Source organism: Cololabis saira, chromosome 24 (assembly GCF_033807715.1).
Source record: "Cololabis saira isolate AMF1-May2022 chromosome 24, fColSai1.1, whole genome shotgun sequence".
Lineage (NCBI taxonomy): Eukaryota > Metazoa > Chordata > Actinopteri > Beloniformes > Belonidae > Cololabis > Cololabis saira.
In genome coordinates, this window is record NC_084610.1 from 20020491 (window position 1) to 20044838 (window position 24348).

General features: G+C 41.0%; 1 protein-coding gene across 1 annotated transcript; it reads right to left on the reverse strand.

Moving 5' to 3' along the window:
* Positions 1-2048: 2048 nt before the first annotated feature.
* Positions 2049-24035, reverse strand: LOC133424841 (uncharacterized). The gene is made up of 13 exons (XM_061715376.1): positions 23942-24035; positions 22199-23786; positions 21824-22087; positions 13024-13461; positions 11489-11917; positions 8926-9390; positions 7388-7816; positions 5129-5374; positions 4759-5016; positions 3753-4055; positions 3405-3674; positions 2609-2692; positions 2049-2531 (listed from the first exon to the last, which is right to left on the reverse strand). Exons 1-13 carry the CDS (start codon positions 24015-24017, stop codon positions 2465-2467), a joined length of 4917 nt encoding a protein of 1638 aa, XP_061571360.1. The 5' UTR covers positions 24018-24035; the 3' UTR covers positions 2049-2464.
* Positions 24036-24348: the final 313 nt, after the last annotated feature.

The window sequence follows — 24348 nt, forward strand, 5'->3', positions numbered from 1 at the left end:
ATACATTTGAATCTGACAACATACCGCCCTCTTGTGGCGACAGTAGAAACTACACTTTAAAGGACAAAAATGACAATAAAATGACAATAGCAAATAAAGATTCTTTAGGCTCTGTTTTTCACCTAGATTATTAGTGTTAGTAGTAGTAAGAGTTTCGTAAAACAGCTATTCAGAGAAAGAATATTCATGATTTTATTATATTTGCAATTGTTATTATCATGATTTTAGTGATGAAATGTAAAGTTCAAGCTTGCAAAGTACGAGTAGTAGACCAGTAATCACTCCTTATTTCTATTTGTACTTGAACTTTACTTTACTTCAAACACAATCAGAACAAACTCAGCTAGTTCGTTATTAGACTCTGATTAGACCTCTCAAACAGACTGTAATTTATATAAAGTATTCGATCCATCTTTGGCTGTCACGACAGTCAAGTCAGGCATGTTGGCGTTCAGGTGTTTTTGCTGGTTTCCGTCAATTTTATTTTGAAAAGAATATCAGGAAACACTTTTATATGACGATTCTTCCAGCTTTACACTAATTGCAGTTACCACATACCACCACCAGGTGGCAGGAGGAAGCCATCCAATAAATAAAAGGTTTATTATTTGGCTGTATGACTTTTTTCTTTCTTTTATTTTTCATTTTTCATTTCATTCAATTTTGATTTTTACTGTTCAAGAATATATCAAGGTGATGATTTTTTTTTTTTATCAGTCCGTCTAAAAATATAACTTGATCATACTGTGGTGCACTGATATGTCAGAACTGGAGCTTTTATCAAAAATGAGTCCGAGTACACATTTTGCTATTCACTTTTTAAATAATTGGACAGAACCTAACAGCTCATTATTACTATAAGCCTACTACTTGAAAAATAAATATATATTTCGGGACTTAAATCAAAAAAGCATCTAGGAAAATAAGGAAAAGATGTTTCTCATTTTCAGTTCTGATAATACTATTAAGCCTACTGCAGTTACCACATATCACCACCAGGTGGCAGCAGGACGCCATGCTCTGAAGAAAAGGTCATTATAATCAAACTGAACATCCTGTTGTTTCAAAATAAAATGACGGAGACCGTCAAATTTGATAAAAGTGATTTAATTTAATTAATATTTTTCCTATTTTTTCAGGTTTATTAGTCGTGGAGACAGCGTAAATACTTGATAATACCTCAAAATAAATGACAAAAGAGGGTTTTAGCAAAAATGTATTTGTCGCAACGTCTCATTTTTTTTTTTCAAACTGAAACTAGAAAGATTTTCAATTTATTTGGAGAATCTAACAACATAACAATAACACAATAAACCTACCAAACATTTTCTTTTCACAAGTTATTCAGCATTAATATACAGGAAGAATATATTTTATATGTGATGTAAAAATTGTACTTCCGGTCATAGCAGATTTTTAAAAGAAATAAAAAAGTACTGAAAACTATCAAATTATAATTGACAATCAAAATTAAAAGTTTTAAACTGTGTTTTTCAAAATAAGAAGAGCGAGTTTCACTTATATCCCTTGAAGTTTCTGAATTTAACATTTTATTCGAGCTTCATTTCATCATTAGACATCTTAGTTTGATTTGGTTGATTTGGATTTGATTGATTTGACCTGCAAAGATGATGTAAACTTGCTGACAGCCTGTCTGGACTTCTAGACAATGATCTGTGGCAAGACTTTATTTAAGTGAACTTTAAATAATTCCTGTTTTTAACAGTTCAGTTACCGCAGTATCACTTTAAAACCAAGTGGACAAAAAACTGTGTGACCCAACTCCAACAGACACTTTAGGGCTAAGAAGCTCTCAGCATTTTATCGCTGGCTGGGTCACAAAGATTCAAGTAATTCCTGACTGAAGTTAACGTTCAAGAAGCAGGAGAGAAAACTTACTGAACATGTGAGAGCATCTAACTTCTGACAGTGATGAATTCACCGACAAGGTTTACTGACAAAAGCTCCAAAAGTCAGTTTTCATAGAGTTAAAGTTCCTTTCCGCTCCCAGAGTCCCGTTCCAGGAAAACACAACACTAAATTACTTTGTCCAAAGTTGTTTATTTTCAAGACTCTTCAAAGGAAACTTATACATATATAGTACAAATGAATGCCCTGAGTGGATCCAGCTGGCGCTGTTTCCTGGATCATTGATCCACAACTGAGCTGAAACATCCCAACACCACTAACATCTTTGATCAAAAGAGAATAAAAGGGTCAAATAAACTCATTACAGTGACATCATCATGATCTCCATGACAGGAGCAGCTCAGAAACGAGAGGTATGTCGTCACGAAGCCCTGAGACGGACGTATCCGGATAAACCCTGAGGAGAGCTGGAACAGACTCCAGCAGACCCCTGAGACGCTGAGTAGGAGGAAGCAGGTGTAGAAGATGGATGGATGTCGTCAAGGAGACGGGTTTTAAGGGCTGGTGGTGACAGGACCCTTGAGTGGCGGATGCTTCACCAGATTTCAAACTGCTGGTGTCTCCTAAAGGCTGTCATGTTTGTGATGTTGTTGTTGAAGAGTCTAGAAGAAGAAGAGAACAGATCAGACACGTGAGCTAATCTGGTGACACATGATGATGATGAGGAAGGTTTACTCACCTCACAGAGCTGATGGAGGGGTTGATGGAGACGAGCCGCAGCAGCACATCAGTGGAAGCATCAGAGATCAGATTATGACTCAGACTGGAACACAAACAGGAACATTTGTGTTTTATTCTGCTGTCAAACACATGTAGCCCTTCAGAATAAAACTGCTCTGCCGTACAGATGATACAGTCTGTTCAGATCCAGTTTTGTCAACCTCAGTTGTGCGTTCATGTTCTTCTCAGATAATAATAATAAAAAATAAATAATAATAATAATAATAATCATTAAGTAATAATAATAATAATAATAATAATAATAATAATAATACATACATAGTTTTATAGCGCTTTTCTAAGTACCCAAATACACTTTTCATATTTCTCCAAGCACTGTAAGGTTTACCATCCCAAAGGTTCTGAGACATTCACTCTTTAGAAGATTGACGGCTGTCCTGATAGTTTTCTTGTCAATAATCCGTTTCACTGCAGAACATTGGACTCCAGATAGTTTATAAACAGTTTTAAAAATTTTCCAGAAGTACTCCAAGAATGAATTCCCTGAGAGTATTGCTATTGTTGTTCCCTGCTAGTATTGTGTTAATATGCAGCTCCTAATGATTAGCGGCTGTAACGTACCATCTGGACTTCCAAAATAATTTTCATTATGGCCAAAGTGATATATTTTTTATTTATTTAGGCCTAAATATTTGTAAAATAAACAATGAAGGGGAAAATAAGTTGCGTGTTGTTTTTCGACATGTGGATGCAGCATCGTGAGCTGAAGTGTGTTTGGGGTTGGTGACACTCACTCCAGGACGTGGACTTTGTGCAGCTGGGTGATGAGCAGGGACAGCAGATGGTCTGTGAGCTGACAGTGACTGAGGTCCAGCTCTGCCAGGTCTTCACAGATGTCCATCATCTGGTTCAGAACTGCACAGAGCCGCTGATCCAGTGTGCTGTGACTCAGATCCAGCTCTCCACCCAGAGATCTGCTCAGGAACTCCGCCCGTCTCTCCGTGTCCGTCTCTCTGTTCACAGGAACCAGGGACAGCAGCTGGAGGAGCAGAGGCTTACTGACACTAGACGCAGCAGAGAGCACTCAGTTAGAAGCTTGTTCACCTCCATGGGGGTTCAGGTGCAGTGGTGGTGTCCCTCACCTGAGACGGACCCTGTCCAGGACGGGGAACAGCAGGTCCAAGCCGCTGTCCTTCACCTGCCAGCCGGTCAGGAGGAGCTGTGTGTCCTGGGTGCTGCATCTAAGGATGGTAGAGATGGCCCTGCAGTCTCCATCAGTCAGACCTGAAGGCTCGGCCTGATCGTCCTCTGATAGCGCCACACAGGACGACCAGGACAGATCTAGCTTGTGCTGCAGAGTCCTCAGCAGACCTGACGCTGCCTCCTGCTGGCTGGAAGAGGCAGCGCAGCAGCGGATGAACCCCAGCAGCTGGTTCCTGTCCACACTGGTGGCAGCAGTGATGCAGAAATACACCAAATAAAAGAAATGTACCCTCAATGATCAGTTGTATCAGTGAAGAATGTGAATGTTACTGAAACACAGACTGCGTTTACATGCACTCAATAACCCTTTTAAAACCCAAATATTGGCAATAACCCGAATTTGCACGGCCATGTAAACACCAATAACCCCTTTGAATAACCCGAATTTGCTCATATTCGGGTTTTTAAAAACCCGAATATGACCCCTGGGTTACTCCTTTTAAAACCCGAATATTCGGTCATGTAAACACCAAACGGAATATTCTTCTAAACACGGCGAAACGCAAGACCACGCCACACTTTTGGAGTGAGGAGGAGACTAATCACTTCATAAATGTAATGAAGGATATGAACATTTTGGCATTTGTAGACGGTAGAAAGTACTGGGATAGTGATATTTACAAGAAGGTGAGCGAAAAGTTGCGCAAAGCAGCATTTTTTTTAAATTTGGACACAGGAAGAAGAAGCGGAAATGACGCTAATCACGTTCCCCGCGCGTCGCTGGTTTGATCGAGATATCCCCAATGATTAATTACCATGTAAACAGGGATAACTCTGTTTGCTCACGCATGGAAACGGAATATTCTGAATGTTTCAGTAACCACAATATTAGCAATAACCCGAATTTTGACTGCATGTAAACGTAGTCACTGTCTAACATCTGACCTGAGATGAGAAACCCGGTCCAGTCTGAGGAAGATGGACTCTGTTCTCTCTGTTGGGATGGAGGCCCACATCAGGTTCAGTTTAACAACATCACTGTGTTGGAGGATGAAGAGCAGACCATCACAGTCCAACAAGTCCAGCTCTGTGCAACTCAGACTGATCACATGATCCAACGACCTCAGGAAACTGGGTATCATGTGATGAGCACGAGCTCTGTAGAGTTCTCTGATGAAGGTCTTCACGAAGACGGGACCGGGCCTGGGATCAAACCGTGTATTCATGAAGTATTTAGTTCCAGACTGTAGAAAGTACCGATGATAGACGAATGATTTAAGAGGAGGAACACTTTATGCAAATAAAAACTGATCACCTTCTGAACAAAATCTGGTCCAAAAATGGCAGCAGACGTCCAGGGTTTTGCTGTAAGAAGCGGTTCTTCCTCAGATCCACAATGATGGTCTGAGATGACGACTTCTGCAGCAGATGGTGAAGAAGATCCCAGGTCAGACAACACGAGGTCAGGTCTACATCAAACCTACTCCTGGACATCATCAATTCCTGGTCCGGGATCTCAAGCAGGAGGTCCAGAACCTGCTGGAAATTCTCTTCACTCAGTCTGCAGTTTAGAAAAAAAAATAATTTGTTTTAAAAGGTAAAATATCCATTATAATAAAGTCACATCTTAGTTTTGAAGTTTTGATCCATTAAAACAAGCAAGTATTGAAGTTCCACTGTAGAGGCGCCTCAGGCCTGAACAGATTCATTTATTTATCATGTGCACACCTCACCCGTGGTGGACGGGTTTGTGTTGATCCTGGGAACTACGTTGTTGGGTCATTACGAACCTGGTAGGGTCTCCCTCCTCCCATGCTGGTATGAACATCGTCTTGTCACACATGCACGTTTATGAACAGATGTTTCGGTTTCATGTCTGGTTCTTTAGATATCCAAACTTTCTTCCAAGTGTTGATGTTTCACCATGTTTATTACTTGTGTAAATACATTCTGATTTATTTGAATGACAGAAGTTGTTTTCTGGTTATTTTTCACATATTTATAACATTTGATGGTTGTACAGGTCTGTGTTGCGACTCCTTCCTTCTGTGTTACTTATAGCGCCACCCCTGGTGACGGCTGGAACAAAGAATAACAGCTATTTTTAGATTGATTGTGCTGTTTAGTTATTAATTCCTGAAATTCAGGAGGTCTCTGTTTTGATGAATTAATTTTGATAAATGATTTACGTTATTAATAACTGCCACTAATATTACAAATATTAATATCCCTTTAATAACTAAACAAGCACCCCCTTTGTTAAACAAAAGTTATGTCTTTATATGTCACCCTGCAAGATCAAAATGTATATATCTATTGGCGCTTTTATACTAGTACCTACACAGCGTGACTCGACTCGTCCTCGTTTGTTTTTAGACACTCAGATGAGAAGTAGGAGGTTGGAGTGAAGCTGCTGTGACGTATTTGATTGTGTATCTAAATGGAGAAGACAACAACACTAAAGATGTAGAACCTGGAGGAGATGATAGATGTGCTGCTGGGTCTGTGGCTTGTGTTCGATATCAAGTTAAAAAATGAGAGTAAAAGAAGTTTCAAGCAGGTGACGCTTTTTTTTGTTTGTTTGTCTCGGTGCTTCTGAAAAGTCAGCTGGGAGCCGCGAGCAGCTATGAAGTGACAAAGCTCCTGCCTACGTTGGTCCAAAGTGCAAAAACATAGAGGGGTTACAGTAATAGCCCTTGAATTTTATAACTGTTACAGTTTTCTGACTATTTGTTTTGCGTCCAAGTCAGGTGACTTTCAAGATTTTGGGCCGAGACACCAAAAAACATGGCAGACATTTCTCATTTTCTAGTGAAACAAATCAATATTTTGAGTTAGTGTCTGCATAAAAAATGTTTTGATTACATTTCTAGCGAGAAATATATATTTTACTTTCATAATATTCACTCAGTGAATGTACATAATCACTCGCTTGCTCGTTGTTGCAAAGTTGTTTAAGATCTCACCAGAATAATGTAAATCGGAACGTTTGAATAATGTGAAATCGAAACATTTTGGTTGCTGGACGGCAACCTGATTATTACATTATCATTATATTATTCTTTATTATAGTGGCTAAGTTATGAGTTTTTGACGCGCAAGTTACTGTTTGTACTGTCAGTTTGTAAAAACATGTTTTTAACGCTGTTAAAAACATGTGAGCCGCGAGCCGTTCTTGCACTTCCTGACTCAGACATCTGACGGCCCCCCGACCAATCGGTGGAGTGTATTGTGAGGACGTTAGATGCAGCCGACTCGGGCGCTTAGAACCTCGGCAGAATAGATACAGAAAAAGTATCAACTCGGCACGTCTCCACCCGCCTCCACCCCTAGTGTAAAAGCGCAAAACGGGGGCGTGGCGAGTGTTGCAAAATTATGGTATAAACCATTAAAATGAATGTAAACAAGTCGCGAAAAACGATAAATCATAAAACTTAGGTTATACTGCTGTAAAAGCCATATTTAAAAAGTGTTCAAGAAAAGTAGAATACAGTAATTGAAAACTTAAGTTGCATATTTTTTCTTCCAGACAAAAGACTATTTAAAGTTTTATTGTAAAGTAGGGTCAGTTTACCTGAGCTGTGAGATATACGGCAGACATTGTAGAAAACTCCTCACTTCCCCGTCTTCATCTGTCCAGCCTGTCAGCTCCACTGGTTTCTTCTCTGATTGGAGTTTCAACACTTCCAGGAGGATGGAGGTCTTTCTCTCTGAGAGGTTTATGATCCAGACTGCAGGAGTTGACTGGAAAACTGACTGGAATGATGGAAGAACTCTGAATCCTGTTTGAGTTTCATAGTCCTTAATGTGGGTGCAAAGATCCAGCAGGACATCACACTGATCCATGTCTCCTTCATTAAAAGGGAATGTTTCATATCTGCACACTGATGATAACTGCTGCAGGATCTTCTCTCCTGTCTGCTGTTCTCTCTCTGCTGCTGCACAGAACAGATTCCCCAAAAACCTGATTCCTCCATGATGATCTGACCTCTTAAGATCCAAACTGGAACAAGAAGGAAACATTTAGTGCTGATTTGACCTCAGATGCATAAATACAACCAACACTACTGATGGACTCCATCTTTACATGTGTGCCATGTTTGTGATGAAATGCCATGTGAACACATCTTTCACCAGAGCAGATAAACATTGTTTTCAGACTGTTACTGACTCACAACTCAGACAATAATCCAGTCTGACATCACTGAAAACTCAACTGTAACTGTCACTTTACTGACGACATGAAACACATCAAGTGTATATGAACGATCTTTGTGGTGAAACTGAAGACAAATCTGAATGTAGTGGTGTAAAGAGGAGCATGTTTTACTGTGGAATGGAGCAGAGATGAACTATAACCTGGTGCAGGATGCTGCAGCAGCACTGAGGTCTCACACCAAAGTGAACTGAACTGGTGAGTCTAAACTGGATGGAGAAGTGACCGGAAATGTGCACGATTGTGTTTCTGTGTGAGTCCTGTGATGGATTTAGATCAGTCAGAGTGTAAACCCCCCCCCTCTTCCAACTGCACCATCTGCAGACTTTTACAAGTTAAAATAATTACAGAAAAGTGCACATTTATGGGTGGATGACTTAACGTGGATAAAGTCAAAATATATAAATGTAACACTGATCACAAATGAAAACCCTGAAATTATTTAAACTTTAAAAACGATGTGAGGATTCATGAAACTAGGGCTGGGGATCAATTCAAATTTTATGAAACAATTCGATTCCGATTCTTAAGATTCAGAATTGATTATCACAATTTGATTTGGGTTATTGTTATTAAAAATGTTTTTGAGCTGTTACCTGAATTACATGACTGTAGATATGCAACATATTAATACTGGTATTAAACTCGACGACATGTTCATTGTTTGATAGTTTCACACCAGATGCATGAATTAAATTATGCGACTACTAGGATTAAAATTCAATGGGCTAAGATATAATGATTAAAAAAAACGATCTTTAGACATACGAATGGATTTTTAGGAATTAACATGAGAATCGATTTAGAATTGGAGAATCAATTATTTCAACACAGGCCTGCATGAAACATATTTAAACACATTATTTCATGTAATTATTCAAGTAGAATCAGTTTACCTGAGCTGTGAGATATACGGCAGACACTGTAGAAAACTCCTCACTTCACCGTCTTCATGTGAGCAGCCTCTCAGCTTCACTGGTTTCTTCTCTGATTGGAGTTTCAACACTTCCAGGAGGATGGAGGTCTTTCTCTTTGAGAGGTTTATGATCAAGACTGCAGGAGCTGACTGGAAAACTGACTGGAAAACTGACCGTAATGATGGAAGAACTCTGAATCCTGTTTTAGTTTCACAGTCCTTCATGTGGGTGCAAAGATCCAGCAGGAAATCACACCGATACATGTAATAATCATCATCATCATCGATGTCTCCTTCATTACAAGGGAATGTTTTATATCTGCACACTGATGATAACTGCTGCAGGATCTTCTCTCCTGTCTGCTGTTCTCTCTCTGCTGCTGCACAGAACAGATTCCCCAAAAACCTGATTCCTCCATGAAGATCTGACCTCCTACGATCCAAACTGGAACAAGAAGGAAACATTTAGTGCTGATTTGACCTCAGATGCATAAATACAACCAACACTACTGATGGACTCCATCTTTACATGTGATAAAAAAAAAGGTTTCCCACTCATTTTTTCTAAGTATCCATATAAAATAAAAATATTTTTAAACACTGCTTTTAAATTGTGCAGCGTTTAAACAGAAATGCTTGAAGAGTCTTGTACAATGTACACACACCACGATGTTGTCCCTAATTTGTAATCTAAAATGATCCCACACCTTCCACGTCTTCTGTCTCTTCCTCTTACTACTTTCGTTTTGCTGCGTTTGCTCATTATTGCATCACTGTTTTCGATCCCGGCGTCTTTACAACAAAACTGTTCACACACGTTACGAGAAACCCGCCGCCATCTTCTGCTTTATACGGGACGCATACCTGTAAGCACATTGTCACACTAAGAAGAATCCTTGCGAAACGTGAGCTTTAAATGTATCTTTTAATTAAACAAGGCTTAAAGGCAGAGGAAATTCCTCCATCTTTTGTCATCGAGTTCCTCAAAGTACTGGAGGAATCGTTGCAGCCCTGATGGACTATAACCTGGTGCAGGATGCTGCAGCAGCACTGAGGTCTCACACCAAAGTGAACTGAACTGATGAGTCTAAACTGGATGGAGAAGTGACCGGAAATGTGCACGATTGTGTCTGTGTGAGTCCTGTGATGGATTCAAATCAGTCAGAGCGTTAACCCCCTCTTCCAACTGCACCACCGGTAGAGATGCACCGATCGATCGGCCCCCGATCGGGATCGGGCCGATAATGGCCCTATCGGCTTTGATCGGAGATCGGAAAAATAATAGTTCAGAGCGGCCGATCTGATGACGTTTACAACAACAAACCCCCGCCCGCGCGGGCGTTCCCGCATCTCAGACCGAGCGGTCCCGAGGAGGCATGACCGGCCTCGCCAGTGCGGGAGTTTTACAATGTCTGAAAAGGACAACAAATTTACATTTTGCAAAGTGTGTCCAAAGGAGATACCATGAGGAGTAATATTACAAAATAATTTCAACACAACAAAGCTTATTAGACATTTGAAAGTTCTTCACACGAGTATATTGAGTTTTCAAAGTTGGCTGCAGCAGAAAAAAGGGAGGAAGAAAAAAAGGAGCGCGCGCAACGGCACTAATTACTCAGCTGTAACACCTGTAACAGAGACTTATAAACGACAGGAAGAAAAATAAAGAACTACATTGTAAGGTAATGAATTCATATGTTTTGCTCATCAGCCGCTTTCTGTTGTAGAAGACATCAAGTTTAAACACGTTTGCAGCTTGGATCCGCGCTGTGATGTACGATGATAGATGTGCTGCTGGGTCTGTGGCTTGTGTTCCATATCAAGATAAAAAATAGTAAAAGAAGCTTCAAGCAGCAACGCTTTTTTTTTGTTTGTTTGTCTCGGTGCTGCTGAAAAGTCAGCTGGAGCCGTGAGCAGCTATGAAGTGACAGAGCTCCTGGTAGATCTGGTCGTTCCTTATTGCCCGTCTAGATCCTTTTTAATTCTCTCCTCAGCCACCAGGTTTATGAACATCTGCACCTCAGAGTTGGATCACCAAACAGACTTTTGCTGCCATTGCTGGTCGAATAAAATGAAGAAGTCGCGAGCCGCTCTTGCGCTGATTCCCGCTTCCTGATTCAAACGTCTGACTCCAACCCCCTGACGAATCGGTGGCTGTTGTGTGATGACATCACAGCCCGACTCAGCCGCTTAGAACCTCGGCAGAGTAGATACAGAAAAGTATCTACTTGGCACGCCTCTACCCCTAGTGTAAAAGCGCAAAACGGGGGCGTGGCGAGTCAAGTCGCGCTGAGTAGGTGCTAGTGGAAAAGCGCCATATGTCTATAAAAGGCGTTGCAAAATTATGGCATAAACCATTAAAATGAATGTAAAAAAGTTGCGAAAAACGATAAATCATAAAAATTAGGGTATACTGCTGTAAAAGCCATATTTAAAAAGTGTTCAAGAAAAGTAGAATACAGTAATTGAAAACTTAAATAGCATATTTTTTCTTCCAAACAAAAGACTATTTAAAGTTTTATTGTAAAGTAGAGTCAGTTTACCTGAGCTGTGAGATATACGGCAGACACTGTAGAAAAATCCTCACTTCACCGTCTTCATGTGAGCAGTCTGTCAGCTTCACTGGTTTCTTCTCTGATTGGAGTTTCAACACTTCCAGGAGGATGGAGGTCTTTCTCTCTGAGAGGTTTATGATCCAGACTGCAGGAGCTGACTGGAAAACTGACTGTAATGATGGAAGAACTCTGAATCCTGTTTGAGTTTCATAGTCCTTAATGTGGGTGTACAGATCCAGCAGGACATCACACTGATACATGTCTCCTTCATTAAAAGGGAATGTTTCATGTCTGCACACTGATGATAACTGCTGCAGGATCTTCTCTCCTGTCTGCTGTTCTCTCTCTGCTGCTGCACAGAACAGATTCCCCAAAAACCTGATTCCTTCATGAAGATCTGACCTCTTAAGATCCAAACTGGAACAAGAAGGAAACATTTAGTGCTGATTTGACCTCAGATGCATAAATACAACCAACACTACTGATGGACTCCATCTTTACATGTGTGTCATGTTTGTGATGAAATGCCATGTGAACACATCTTTCACCAGAGCAGATGAACATTGTTTTCAGACTGTTACTGACTCACAACTCAGAATAATCCAGTCAGACATCACTGAAAACTCAACTGTAACTGTCACTTTACTGACGACATGAAACACATCAAGTGTATATGAACGATCTTTGTGGTGAAACTGAAGACAAATCTGAATGTAGTGGTGTAAAGAGGAGCATGTTTTACTGTGGAATGCAGCAGAGATGAACTATAACCTGGTGCAGGATGCTGCAGCAGCACTGAGGTCTCACACCAAAGTGAACTGAACTGATGAGTCTAAACTGGATGGAGAAGTGACTGGAAAAGTGCACGATTGTGTCTGTGTGAGTCCTGTGATGGATTTAGATCAGTCAGAGTTTAAACCCCCTCTTCCAACTGCACCATCTGCAGACTTTTACAAGTTAAAATAATTACAGAAAAGTGCACATTTATGGATGGATGACCTCACATGGATAAAGTCGCAATATGTAAATGTAACACTGATCAAAAATGTAAACCCTGAAATTATTTAAGCTTTAAAAACGATGTGAAGATTCATGAAACTAAGGCTGGGGATCAATTCAAATGTTACAAAACGATTCGATTCTTAAGATTCAGAATCGATTATCACAATTCGATTCAATTTGATTTGGGTTAAAGTTATTAAAATGTTTTTGAGCTGTTACCTGAATTACATGACTGTGTAGATATGCAACATATTAATACTAGTATTAAACTTGACACCATGTTCATTGTTTGATAGTTTCACTCCACATGGATGAATTAAATTATGCGACTACTAGGATTAAAATTAAACGGGCTAAGATATAATGATTAAAAAAAACTATCTTTAGACATACGAATGGATTTTTAGGAATTAATATGAGAATTGATTTAGAATTGGAGAATCCATTTTTTCAACACAGGCCTGCATGAAACATATTTAAACACATTATTTCACGTAATTATTCAAGTAGAATCAGTTTACCTGAGCTGTGAGATATACGGCAGACACTGTAGAAAACTCCTCACTTCATCGTCTTCATGTGAGCAGCCTCTCAGCTTCACTGGTTTCTTCTCTGATTGGAGTTTCAACACTTCCAGGAGGATGGAGGTCTTTCTCTCTGAGAGGTTTATGGTCCAGACTGCAGGAACTGACTGGAAAACTGACTGGAATGATGGAAGAACTCTGAATCCTGTTTGAGTTTCACAGTCCTTCATGTGGGTGTACAGATCCAGCAGGACATCACACTGATGTTTCTCATCCTTGTATCCTTCATTAAAAGGGAATGTTTTATGTCTGCAAACCGATGATAACTGCTGCAGGATCTTCTCTCCTGTCTGCTGTTCTCTCTCTGCTGCTGCACAGAACAGATTCCCCAAAAACCTGATTCCTCCATGAAGATCTGACCCATCAGGCTCCAAACTGGAACAACAAGAAGGAAACATTTAGTGGTGATTTGACCTCAGATGCATAAATACAACCAGCACTACGGATGGACTCCATCTTTACATGTGATAAAAAATTTAATAAAATTGTTTTCCACTTATTTTATTTTTTTAAGTATCAAAATAAAAAAAATATATACTTAAACACTGCTTTTAAATGGAATGGTCCAGAGACGCCTAAGGCAGCGGCCCCCACCCAGGACCTCCCCAACGACCCCACCCACCGCCACAAGGTAACCCCCCCATAGACCACCAAAGCCCCCTCCAGGTGCAAACTTTGAAATTCTTTAGGACTCTTATTTGAGCCCATTGGTGAAGGACTGTAAAGACAAACTTGTGGGCATGGAGAGACGAAAGACAACTCCTTACAGAAAATAATGAGCTAATAAGAGAGTGTGTTACAGGAGGAAAGACAGCATGAGGTGGTGCCTCCAAGCCAAAGGTTTAGGATGACAAAAACTGATGAAGTAGTAAGAGTGCAAATTGTTGAAAGCCTGAAAAAGATCCTAGAGATGGAATCCACAATGGAGGATGTGGTGGATGTTGTACACAGGGTGACAAAAATGTTGACAACCAGAGCAGAGCAGTGGTCCTGCTGTTCTCCCAGAGGAGAGAGACAGGTGAAGAGATGGAGCAACGGATCAGATGTCTGTAAGGTGGAAGATATCTGTTTCACTGAGATGCTGCAGCAGGAAGATGTGGAGGGAAGGAATCGTTTTTGCCCACTAATTGAGAAGGAAGGAAACGCAGGCAAGCAGACCTTTTTCCACGGCCGACACAGATACATGGAGGGATCTCGGACTGAAGATCGTTGAACACACACAGCTGCTGATAACTGTATGGTGGAGAATTCAGGAGGGACTTGGCGAGTTCTACCTGATAGCATATCCTTTAAGTAGCTTAGCAAGCAGCCTTTTAATCAGTACTGATTCAAAGTTCATGTTTAATGTTAAAGATTTATTCTAAAATGAATTCTAATGGCTAGGGACTGATAGTACCTTCATCTTCAATCAAACTCTCAAAGCTCGGACCACCGTCATCAGACCACCGTCAGAGCACCGTCATCGGACCACCCTCATCAGACCACCGCCATCAGACCACCGCCATAGGCGCCGCAACGGGGCAGGCATCCCAGGCAACTGCCTCATTACCTAGAGCCCAGAGTTGAAGGGGCCCCGAGGGATGGCTGACGTCAACAACAAAATAATGGTGATGGAGCTATTTGTCACTTTTGCATTATTTAATCATTTATTATTTAATTAGTTTTTGTGGTTTAGTTTTGAGAACACATCTTTAGTTTATTTATGATATTTAGTATTGATTAAGTTTATTTTGGTACTTAACCATGCTTTTATTTTGAAGGCACCAGGTGAGTTTACGTATAAGGGTTGGCAGACACAGGTGAGGCAGGCACCTGGGAGGGCAGATGGTTTTTTACCAGGGCAAGAGAGGCGGCAAATAGCCATTGTTCTTTGTTTGTTTGTTTTCCAGTGAAATAAAACCTCAAGAAACTTTATTTTTTGCCTGGACAATGGACTTTGTTATATCCTGCGTAAATTCACTCCCTAGGTGTCTCAGTGGCCGTTTGATTTGACTCAATATAGTTTGATACTTTTGAGTTTTTTCAATTTAATTTAATTTTTTAATCTTTTTATAATTCACGTGGAGGACAAATGGCCACTACAAATGGAACTGCTTTAGACGCTGCAACAACAGCACATCAGAAAGGATCCGCATGGGCCGTTTCCAAGTTGTCACTGGCTAGTTAATAATAATAATAATAATAATAATAATCATAATTTCAATTTATATAGCGCTTTTCACCTGAAACGACAGATCTCAGAGCGCTTTACAAAGAAGACTAAAAACAAGACTAAGAAACTAAGACAAAACCTAGCTACTAAGTAAGATAAAAAGTTGTGGGCAGCAAAAAAAATAAAAAATAAAAAAATATTTGAATAAAAGGGGTCAAGGGAAGAGTTCAGGGGGAAAGCCTGCTTGTAGAAGAGTGTTTTAAGGCCAGTTTTAAAGGACTCGACAGAAGGTGCATTCCTGAGGTAGTCAGGTAGAGAGTTCCATAGGCGTGGGGCGGAGGCAGAGAAGGAACGGTGTCCCATCGTCACGAGCCGTGGAGAGGGGACATGAAGGAGAGTGGCGTGGCTGGAGCGAAGGGTGCGTGCCGGTTTATGGATAGTGATTAGATCACTTAGGTAGCTGGGGCTTTTTTGACGGATGGCCTTGAAGGTCAGGAGGACCTTGAACTGGATCCTGTAGTGGACTGGGAGCCAGTGGAGTTCGGCCAGAACAGGGGTTATGTGTGCTGACTTTTTGGTACCGGTGAGCAATCTTGCAGCGCTGTTCTGAACCAGTTGGAGGCAGTGGATGGATTTTCCAGGTAGACCGGAGAGAAGTGCATTGCCATAGTCAATGCGTGAAAAGATGAAGGCGTTTACCAGTTTTTTTAAGACATCTTTGGAGAGGGATGGCTTCAGTCGGGCTATATTTTAAGGTGGAAGTAGGAGATCTTGCAGATGTGTTTTATGTGAGGTTGGAATGATAGGGAAGAGTCAAGCTTATAGTCGGGGATCCACATGCCCAAAAGCTCTTGAAAATGGGTTGAACCTGTGATGTCATGCTATACTTTTTTTGTGTGTTTTTTCTATTAATTTGGCCATTAAGGTCCACAGAATGAGAGGCCTGCTCTGCCGGAAACATTGCGAAAAAAAGTTATGGCCATTTTTGTATACTGAAGCCTGTATTTTTTGACTGGGTGACGTGAACTAGGTTTATTTTCTTTAAGTGCTCAATAAGTTGGTTAGGCTGTCAATAAATTATTCCCAGATACACAGAACACATATGTGAACAACACCAAGTCAAAAAATACACTCACAAAGCCTTTTCTAATGATTTTTAGTCATTTTTTGTACAAAAAATACAATCGTTTTTTGCATTTTTCTCAATACTTTCATCTTCACTTCAATAGTAATCAACTTTGCCATGGGTTATGACATCAGCTAATGTCTCATTATTTTCATCAATCTTAAAAGTCATTCCACAAAAAATATTATTAAAATCAAGCCTAAATCAAAGGAACTGTGTTGACTTTATTACCCTTATGCTCAAAATTCTAAGAGCAAAAGAAAAAATAAAAATAAAACAAAAAACTAAAGGCAATAGACATTTTAAGCTGTTACTGGAATCTAGCAGTCTCCTTTCTCTGCACAGACAATGATTGCACATGTGTTAATAATAATAATAATCACACCTGTACAGCATCTAAGTTAATCAGGGAGTTTTGTCACTATATCAAGAGAGGTTTGCTGGACTCATTTTCTCCACTGCATTTGAACACATGGACACAGTGGATATTTTGGATGGATATAGCACATCCCAGGTAAACCTTTTATTCTTATTGTGTAATTGTTTCTTAACTTTCATAGCAGTAGCTTGAATTCTATGAAAGGGCTTGGCAACTATGTTGCATTACCTAGCTTGTTTGGTATGTGTATGTTAGCTAGCTTTGTTGACATGTTTACTAGCTACAGTGTTTTATAACTGATACATTTAAAATGTTTCAAGTTTAATTTATTTTATGTGTGATTTCTATGATTTGTATGTACTCCCTGATTGTCTGAAATAAAGTTTGAATTGAATTTCACCGGCACCCCACCCCTGAGGTTTTCAGCTCAACATGGAGAGAGACGCTGTCCATGGTTCTAAAATTAACAATAATTCCAACCTATTCTGAAGCAAGGTTTGTACTTTATTTTTATTTTTATATACAGTACATGATTAATAATTTGAAGTAAATCACTGCACCACCTGTTTGCCAGCTATCTAGGCATGCACATTGGTCCAAGACTAACTTTCAAATGTAATCAGAACACTTGCTTAATTGCTATTGGGTTTCTTTCTTCACAATGCAGTAAAATAAGTATTATCCTCCCTCCATGCACCCATTGTTTATTTATTTATTACTGAAACATGTTTTTTTTTTCTTGGATTTTCTGCTGCAGATCCTGCAGTCTTAAACATGGAGCCCGAGTTCTCAATAAAGCAGCTGAAGGGAAAGCAGCCGGTCTTCAGTGCCTCAGCCTTTCAAATACAAGGAAGAATGCTTCATTTGTGGAAGAGCCCGAAGTACCAAGGGGGATAGATCCCTCCTTTTGATTGCAACTTAGACAAAATTCCATCTGGAAAAAAGCAAACCAACTTGAAGATGAGGATATGCTATGCAAGATACGTGGTCCTGATGTAAACACGTGCACCGATATGATTGCTAATGACTTCCGGTATCACAGGGATTGCATGAGTGTCTACCTGACAAGACGGGTTCACACGCAGGAAAAAACAAGTACTGGCACAATTCCTTATGATGCTGCACTGACCCAACTAATATCTCGCATTGATGAGCCACTTTTCAAAGATGGTGCCATATTCTTTGTTACAGCTTTGAGGGATGAATTTCGTAAATACGTGGCAAATCATGGAGTTGACAATGTTAAATCATACCAATCTCACTCCTTGGTAGCCCTCCTTAAAAGGCACTATGAAGTAGATGGCAACTGTAAGATAATGGTTGTACCACAGAAAGGATGCTCTAGCCTAGTTTGCTCTGCAGAACTGAGCATTGGCTGCATGCTCACCAAGTTAAAAGAACTAAAGGAGACAGCCCAAGAGGCAGATTATGCAGAAGAAAGTGATGATGAGGTAACACCTGATGATACCATAGTCTCCTCCTACAATACTGCAAAGAGAATACGGATGGAGCTCCAGGCCCAATGTAAGGCAGAAAAGCAGGCAATGAAGGTTGCAAAAGAAGCCAGATCATCTTCAGCTAGTGAAAGTGAGACTGATTACACGGCAATGCAAATGGAGATGTCATACTTGGAGGCATCTAGGAGAGTGAGCAGCAACCTCTACAACCACCTGGCATGGTTGATAACAGATGCATCCCCAGAAGTGGGTGAGGACGGCCGGGTGAAAGTCAGTCCCAAGCAGCATGAACAAGTTCTTAACCTTGCCCAGGATGTCTGCCATACAGTTGCAGGCATCCCAACACCAAAGCACGTTGGTACCGCATTGCACATCCTCAAGGAAACCAGAAGCAAGGCAACTGTCACACTTCTAAACAGATTTGGGAACAGCATCAGCTACCAGGATGCCCAGAGATATATTACAACAATGGCAAAGTCAGTTGATGAGCAGAGAGGTCAGGATGGCACCTTTATACCAACAAACCTTAAGGTTGGACGCTTCACACAATTTGCATTTGATAACCTTGATTTCCAAGAGTACACAAAGGATGGACGAACATTACATGGCACAACACATGTCATATTCCAGTACAAGGATCCTAATGAAGATCCCACGCCAAAGCCTTGTTTACCGTTGCTGAAAACCCGCCAAGCATCCCTGGGCCCTTCTCAGCCATTTCAAACCAAGGATAGCCACCTGAGTCTCTGTGCAAAACCTGCACATTGCAAGCGCAGCAAATACTGCCACTGTAAGAAAAGCAAGTGTGCCCGAGGATGCTCCTGTGCAAGAGCCGGTGTCAAGTGTGTTATTGCGTGTCTCTGCACTGGGGACCCGAACAAATGTTCACGAGTTGAACTCACGCTCGAAGACAGTGAGAGTGAGTGAGTTAATCCGTTGTTTTTATTTTCCTGATCATTTTAATTTTTGTGATATTAGACGTATCTTTATTTTATTCAGCCAATGTTTTTCCTTTTTTACTAATACATAACAAATCTACTGTGCACAACTGTTTATTTTCCTATAAAAATATATAAATGTTTTGAATTTGTTTTTTTGGGGGGGTACAGTTTTTTTCAACAACAAAAAAAGTCCCTTGGAATTTTGAGCATAAGGGTAATAAAGTCACCACAGTTTCTTTAATATAGGCTTGATTTTAATAATATTTTTTGTGGAATGACTATTAAGATTGTTGACAATAATGAGACATTGGCTGATGTCATAACCCATGGCAAAGTTGATTACTATTGAAGTAAAGATGAAAGTATTTGGGAAAAATGCAAAAAACGGTTGTATTTTTTGTACAAAAAATGACTAAAAATCATTAGAAAAGACTTTGTGAGTGTATTTCTTGACTTGGTGTTGTTCACATATGTGTTCTGTGTATCTGGGAATCATTTTTTGACAGCCTAACCAACCTATTGAGCACTTAAAGAAAATAAACCTAGTTTGCGTCACGCAGTCAAAAAATACAGGCTTCAGTATACAAAAATGGCCATAACTTTTTTTCGCAATGTTTCCGGCAGAGCAGGCCTCTCATTCTGTGGACCTTAATGGCCAAATTAATAGAAAAAACACACAAAAAAAGTATAGCATGACATCACAGGTCCTCTCAAATTTTCAGTGACTGGATCCCCGACTATTAACTCCAAGGTTGGTAACAACAGGGGAGAGGGAGATGGGCTGACCGTTGAGGGAGAGTGCAGCAGTGCTAGCATTGGCGAGTTGGTGGGAGGTACCGATCATGATGGCCTCCGTCTTGCTGCTGTTGAGTAGGAGGAAGTTGTTATTCATCCAGGAGCGGATGTCCTCCAGGCAGGTGTTGAGGGAGGAGACTGTTTTAGAGGGATTTGGATGGGTTTTGATATAGACCTGAGTGTCATCAGCATAACACTGGAAGTTGATTTTGTGTTGTCTGATGATGTATCCAAGTGGGAGCAGATATATCAAAAGTAGTTGATAGTAGGGGGGGCCCCGACAGACGCCTGATATCACTACATATTAGCGACACAACTTGAAACCCCCATAAACTCTGCAATGACGGTCAGGAATATCCCTAATGGGGCCCCCTTACTAGCCAGCATCAACATGCGGCAATAGTTTTACAATTTGAATAAAATGAAGCAAACATGTCCCTCTGGGCACACGAAAAGTGACTGTGGTAAGTGGGAATGTGTAAGCGATGTATGTTACATTATAAAAATGTAGTGCACATTAAAGTCTGTATAAAGTGAATTCAGCCTTTTATTTCTAAACACATCCATAGCCAAGTAATACGTTAGTGGGTATATTAAGTTTGCATTAAGACAGTTATGTTATTTACTATTCATAATCGTTTAATAAAAGATTTCATTACTGATCTGTGGTCCTGGACTTCATTCATCATGATTCTGGGGGGCCCCATGGTCTCTCTTGCCTAGGGTCCCCAGGGAGCCTAGAAACACCCCTGATCACCGCTTTATAAATGTACCTTACTACCAATAGTCCAGAATGGTCACAATAAAGAATGTTGGCTGACGTTAACATCAAACCTTTTGCTGAGGAGTTTCTGTCCCTCCTACGTTCATTTACCCCTGAACTGACTTCCTGTCCTCCAAATGGGGTAAAAGTCTGGACCTGATTCTCACCAGAAACTGGAAAGCTGACGGCAAACTGGTCTCACCCCTACACATCTCTGACCACTCCTTCATTCGCTTTTCTGTCTGCCTCTGCCTTCTGTCTGAAAACAGCCTGTTTGGATATTTTCTTGAATCTTTGTTTTCAATACGTACTATTCTTTTCTTGTGTTTGCATTTCTTTTAAAACCCACGTCCTGTCATGTTGGCCACAGTTCTATGGGCTTTCTATGGGTATTCTTCTGAATAACATTTGGAGCTCTAATCACGAGAACAAGAAGCTGCTTGTAGATTGATTTAAGGACCTTTAATATGCTGATGTAGAATTCTTTTCTGAACTCCTCAGATGACTACCCTTTCCTTTTCCTGTCCATGTTCAGTATAGTGAAAATAATGATAGCAGCCAGGGTCGGCCGCCGACGCGGGCAGGAGCAACCGCCCCTCCAAGACCAGAGGGGCGCCCCGCCACGGAGGCAGCGGGGGGGACCGGAGACGGGCCAAAGAGGATGCATACAGGAGCGGTGATCAAGCCCTGTTCAAGCAGGCCAAGAATACGCTGACGAGGGAGATCGGGAAAGCGAAGCAATCCTCCGGCGAACTGCTGCAGAATCGCCTCTCTGCCAACCCTGACCCCTCTTCTATGTGGAGAGGTCTGCAGAACATCACTGGGCTCAAAAGAACAGCTCCACGCCCTGCAGGCAACCTCAAGCTCGCAAACCAGCTCAACAGCTTCTACTGCCGGTTCGACAACGATCAGGCCAGCAGCACACCACCATCACCCCCCACATTTTAGCAATGTTAGTGAACATTATTTTCCTGGTTTTGCTTTTGTCGCAGTTTCAGCTGGTCGCTGTGGTAACATTCCATCTTTACTGAAATGCATTTAATCAGAATATTCAACAGAATAGTGGACAGAAGACACGTGTTTGGAAAGGGTGTGTAAAAGTGAACATACTGAGTTTTACTGACCTGAGTGAGCGGATGTTTGGCAGAGCCTCAAAGAGGGACTCACAGAGACTCTGGCAGACTGCAGCTGCCCCGTCCCCGTAGAGGCAGACTTTTACCTTTGCAGGCATCTTATTTATGACTTCCACAGCTCTTCCAAACAGCCGTCTTTCACCGTGGACTGGAAGGTGCAGCTGGTTTCTATCGAGGCTCAGTAAGCGGGCGGGGTCCATCTGCCAGTCGCTTTGGAGGAAAATCTTCCACAGCTGCTGTGACAGTGGTTCACACCTTACATTTAAAAAGGGGCACAGTTTTCTCATGAATATCCAATATTAAGCATAATTTTTACATTTTGTAATGTATGGAGTAATGTGACACAAAGAGCATGTTCACTCATACCTGTGGACATTTTCATGACATCTCAGGAGTTGCTCCATTCCTTGTTCTGATACCACCACATCCTCAAGTTGCAGCTGTATTTTCTTTTCCTTCGACTGACTGATCACATAGGCCACGGCACAGCAATGATAAGAATCCAGATTCTGATCACTCAGGTCAAGACAGTAGTCCAGTTTGTCCAGGAGGTCGATGCATGCTTCAGGAAGCTGGGACTCATACAAGCACTGACACAGGAACAAGACGTCATCAGAGAAAAATGAAGCAATAATCTCCTTGAAAAACCACGTGCGTGTGTTCTGGAGCTCCTGAGCTGGAATCAGACAGCTTATCAAACTAGGGTTCTCTTCGTTCAACAACTGGCACATGAAAGGAATCAGATGTGTCATGTGTTTCATCTCATCATTGGGTCTCTGCTGAAAAATTTTCTTGATTTGATCAGGATTCTTCAAGAGCCAAAGTGCTGCAAAAAACTCCTGCACTGTGTAATGAAGGAAAGCATATTTAACAAGTGTTTTAGTAGGACTCACTCTCACAATGAGAGGTTTTAGGAAGGAGAGGACACTGCTGTCTCCGGAGGAAACTTCTTCCAGGTTCACAGTCTTTCCCTGAGTTGCAAGAAAAGCAACCTTAGCTAAAGAGAGAATTCCCTCACTCTTAGTTTGGATGAAGTTGTTCAGATGCTTACTGCTTGGTTTGTTGCTGTTCCTCTGAAGACAGAAACGGACAATATTAATGTATACTTCAGTAACGGTCCTTGGCTGTGGAGAGACTCCTGATGAGAAGGAAGCAGCCACCATCAGAGCGTACATGGGAACGTGACAAAGAGTTAACAACTCCACATTGCTCAGAACTGTCTTGTGTTCATCTGCCAGTGTTGCAGATAGGTATGCTTTTATGGCCTGCTCACTAAAACCTTTCACTTCCACTCGGAGACGGTCATCAAGACCCGTGTCCTCCTCATCGTCTGGTCTGCATGTTATGATGATCTTTGCACCAGGTAGTAGGTCTCCCTCCACAAGCTTCTTCAGCACCGGTGAAGACAGATCTGTGACTCCATCCAACATAACTGTAACGTTATCAGAGATCTTCTCTATGTCCTGTAACACCTCATCTTTGCCCTCGTCAGGTTTAATGTACGCATTGAAAAGAAGATCCTCCAAGGTCATGATCTTCATCTGAGTCACCTCCCTCATGTCAAAGTAAAACATGTAATCCAGCTCCTCGTTTTCACTTTCAGCCCAGAGTCTCAACATTTCACAAATCACTGCCGTCTTTCCAATTCCAGGCTTCCCAACCAAAAGGATGTTTTTATGTGTTTTCAGCAGGACACCGGGGGACATTTCTCCTTTGTTCTCAGGGATGTACGTCTTTAGCTTCTTAGGACGACGCATCTTGCTTTTCTTGCTCTTAAATCTTTTTATTTTCGATGGTTCCTCACACTCTTCTTTGTCTAATACAAGTGACGTGTACGACAAGTCAGGTTTCTTGTTTCCTCCAAACACATCTTTATTTCCACTCCAAAACTTTTTTGATATTTTTTGTGCTTTCTCTTTGAGTTTTCTTTGATATTTGTGGCACGGCTTTGCTCCTGAAATAAAGACAACGAGAAAAACCAATGCAGTAAAAAATAAATGTGTGGGTAAAAACATAAGACGCTTATTTAAACAAAGATGTATTAGTTAAAATAATAATAAAACACTGGTTTCAAAGTCTGTAACACCTCATCAGTTCAGATTTAAATACCTTTGAAATACTTTTCATCTGCTAGCCTGTCAGCCTTGAAAGGAAAGGAGCTGATCCACTGGTGAAGGTCAGACATCTCCGTCTCACTGGAAGAATCAGGTTTGTTCTTGGAAAGAAGAGGTGGTAAAGTCCTTTTCCTGGTGATGTCAATAATCTTGAGAAACTCGTAGGTGGCAGCTTCCCCTTTATTTGTGACCAAGTCCAGTATTTTTCTGGTTTTGTCATAGTCATCTTTCTCTGCGTTTATCTTGCTGACTTCTTCATCAATCAACACTCTTTGTTGATACAAGTTCTCCACAATCACAGAGAGACTCCTTAATCCTCCCACAAGCAGGACTCTGGCATTTTTGACATATTCTACAGCAGACAGCGATGTACAAGCCATGTCCCAGACTTCTGTGTGTTTC

What these genes read in the sequence shown, in the direction of transcription:
- LOC133424841 (XM_061715376.1), bottom strand. Translation starts at nt 24,017, where the DNA reads ATGTCTGACCTTCACCAGTGGATCAGCTCCTTTCCTTTCAAGGCTGAC. An exon ending in AGATGAAAAGTATTTCAAAG is followed by an intron (nt 23,787 to 23,941) that starts GTATTTAAATCT and finishes TCTTTATTTCAG; the next exon opens with GAGCAAAGCCGTGCCACAAA. An exon ending in CTGGACAGGGTCCGTCTCAG is followed by an intron (nt 3,675 to 3,752) that starts GTGAGGGACACC and finishes TGCTGCGTCTAG; the next exon opens with TGTCAGTAAGCCTCTGCTCC.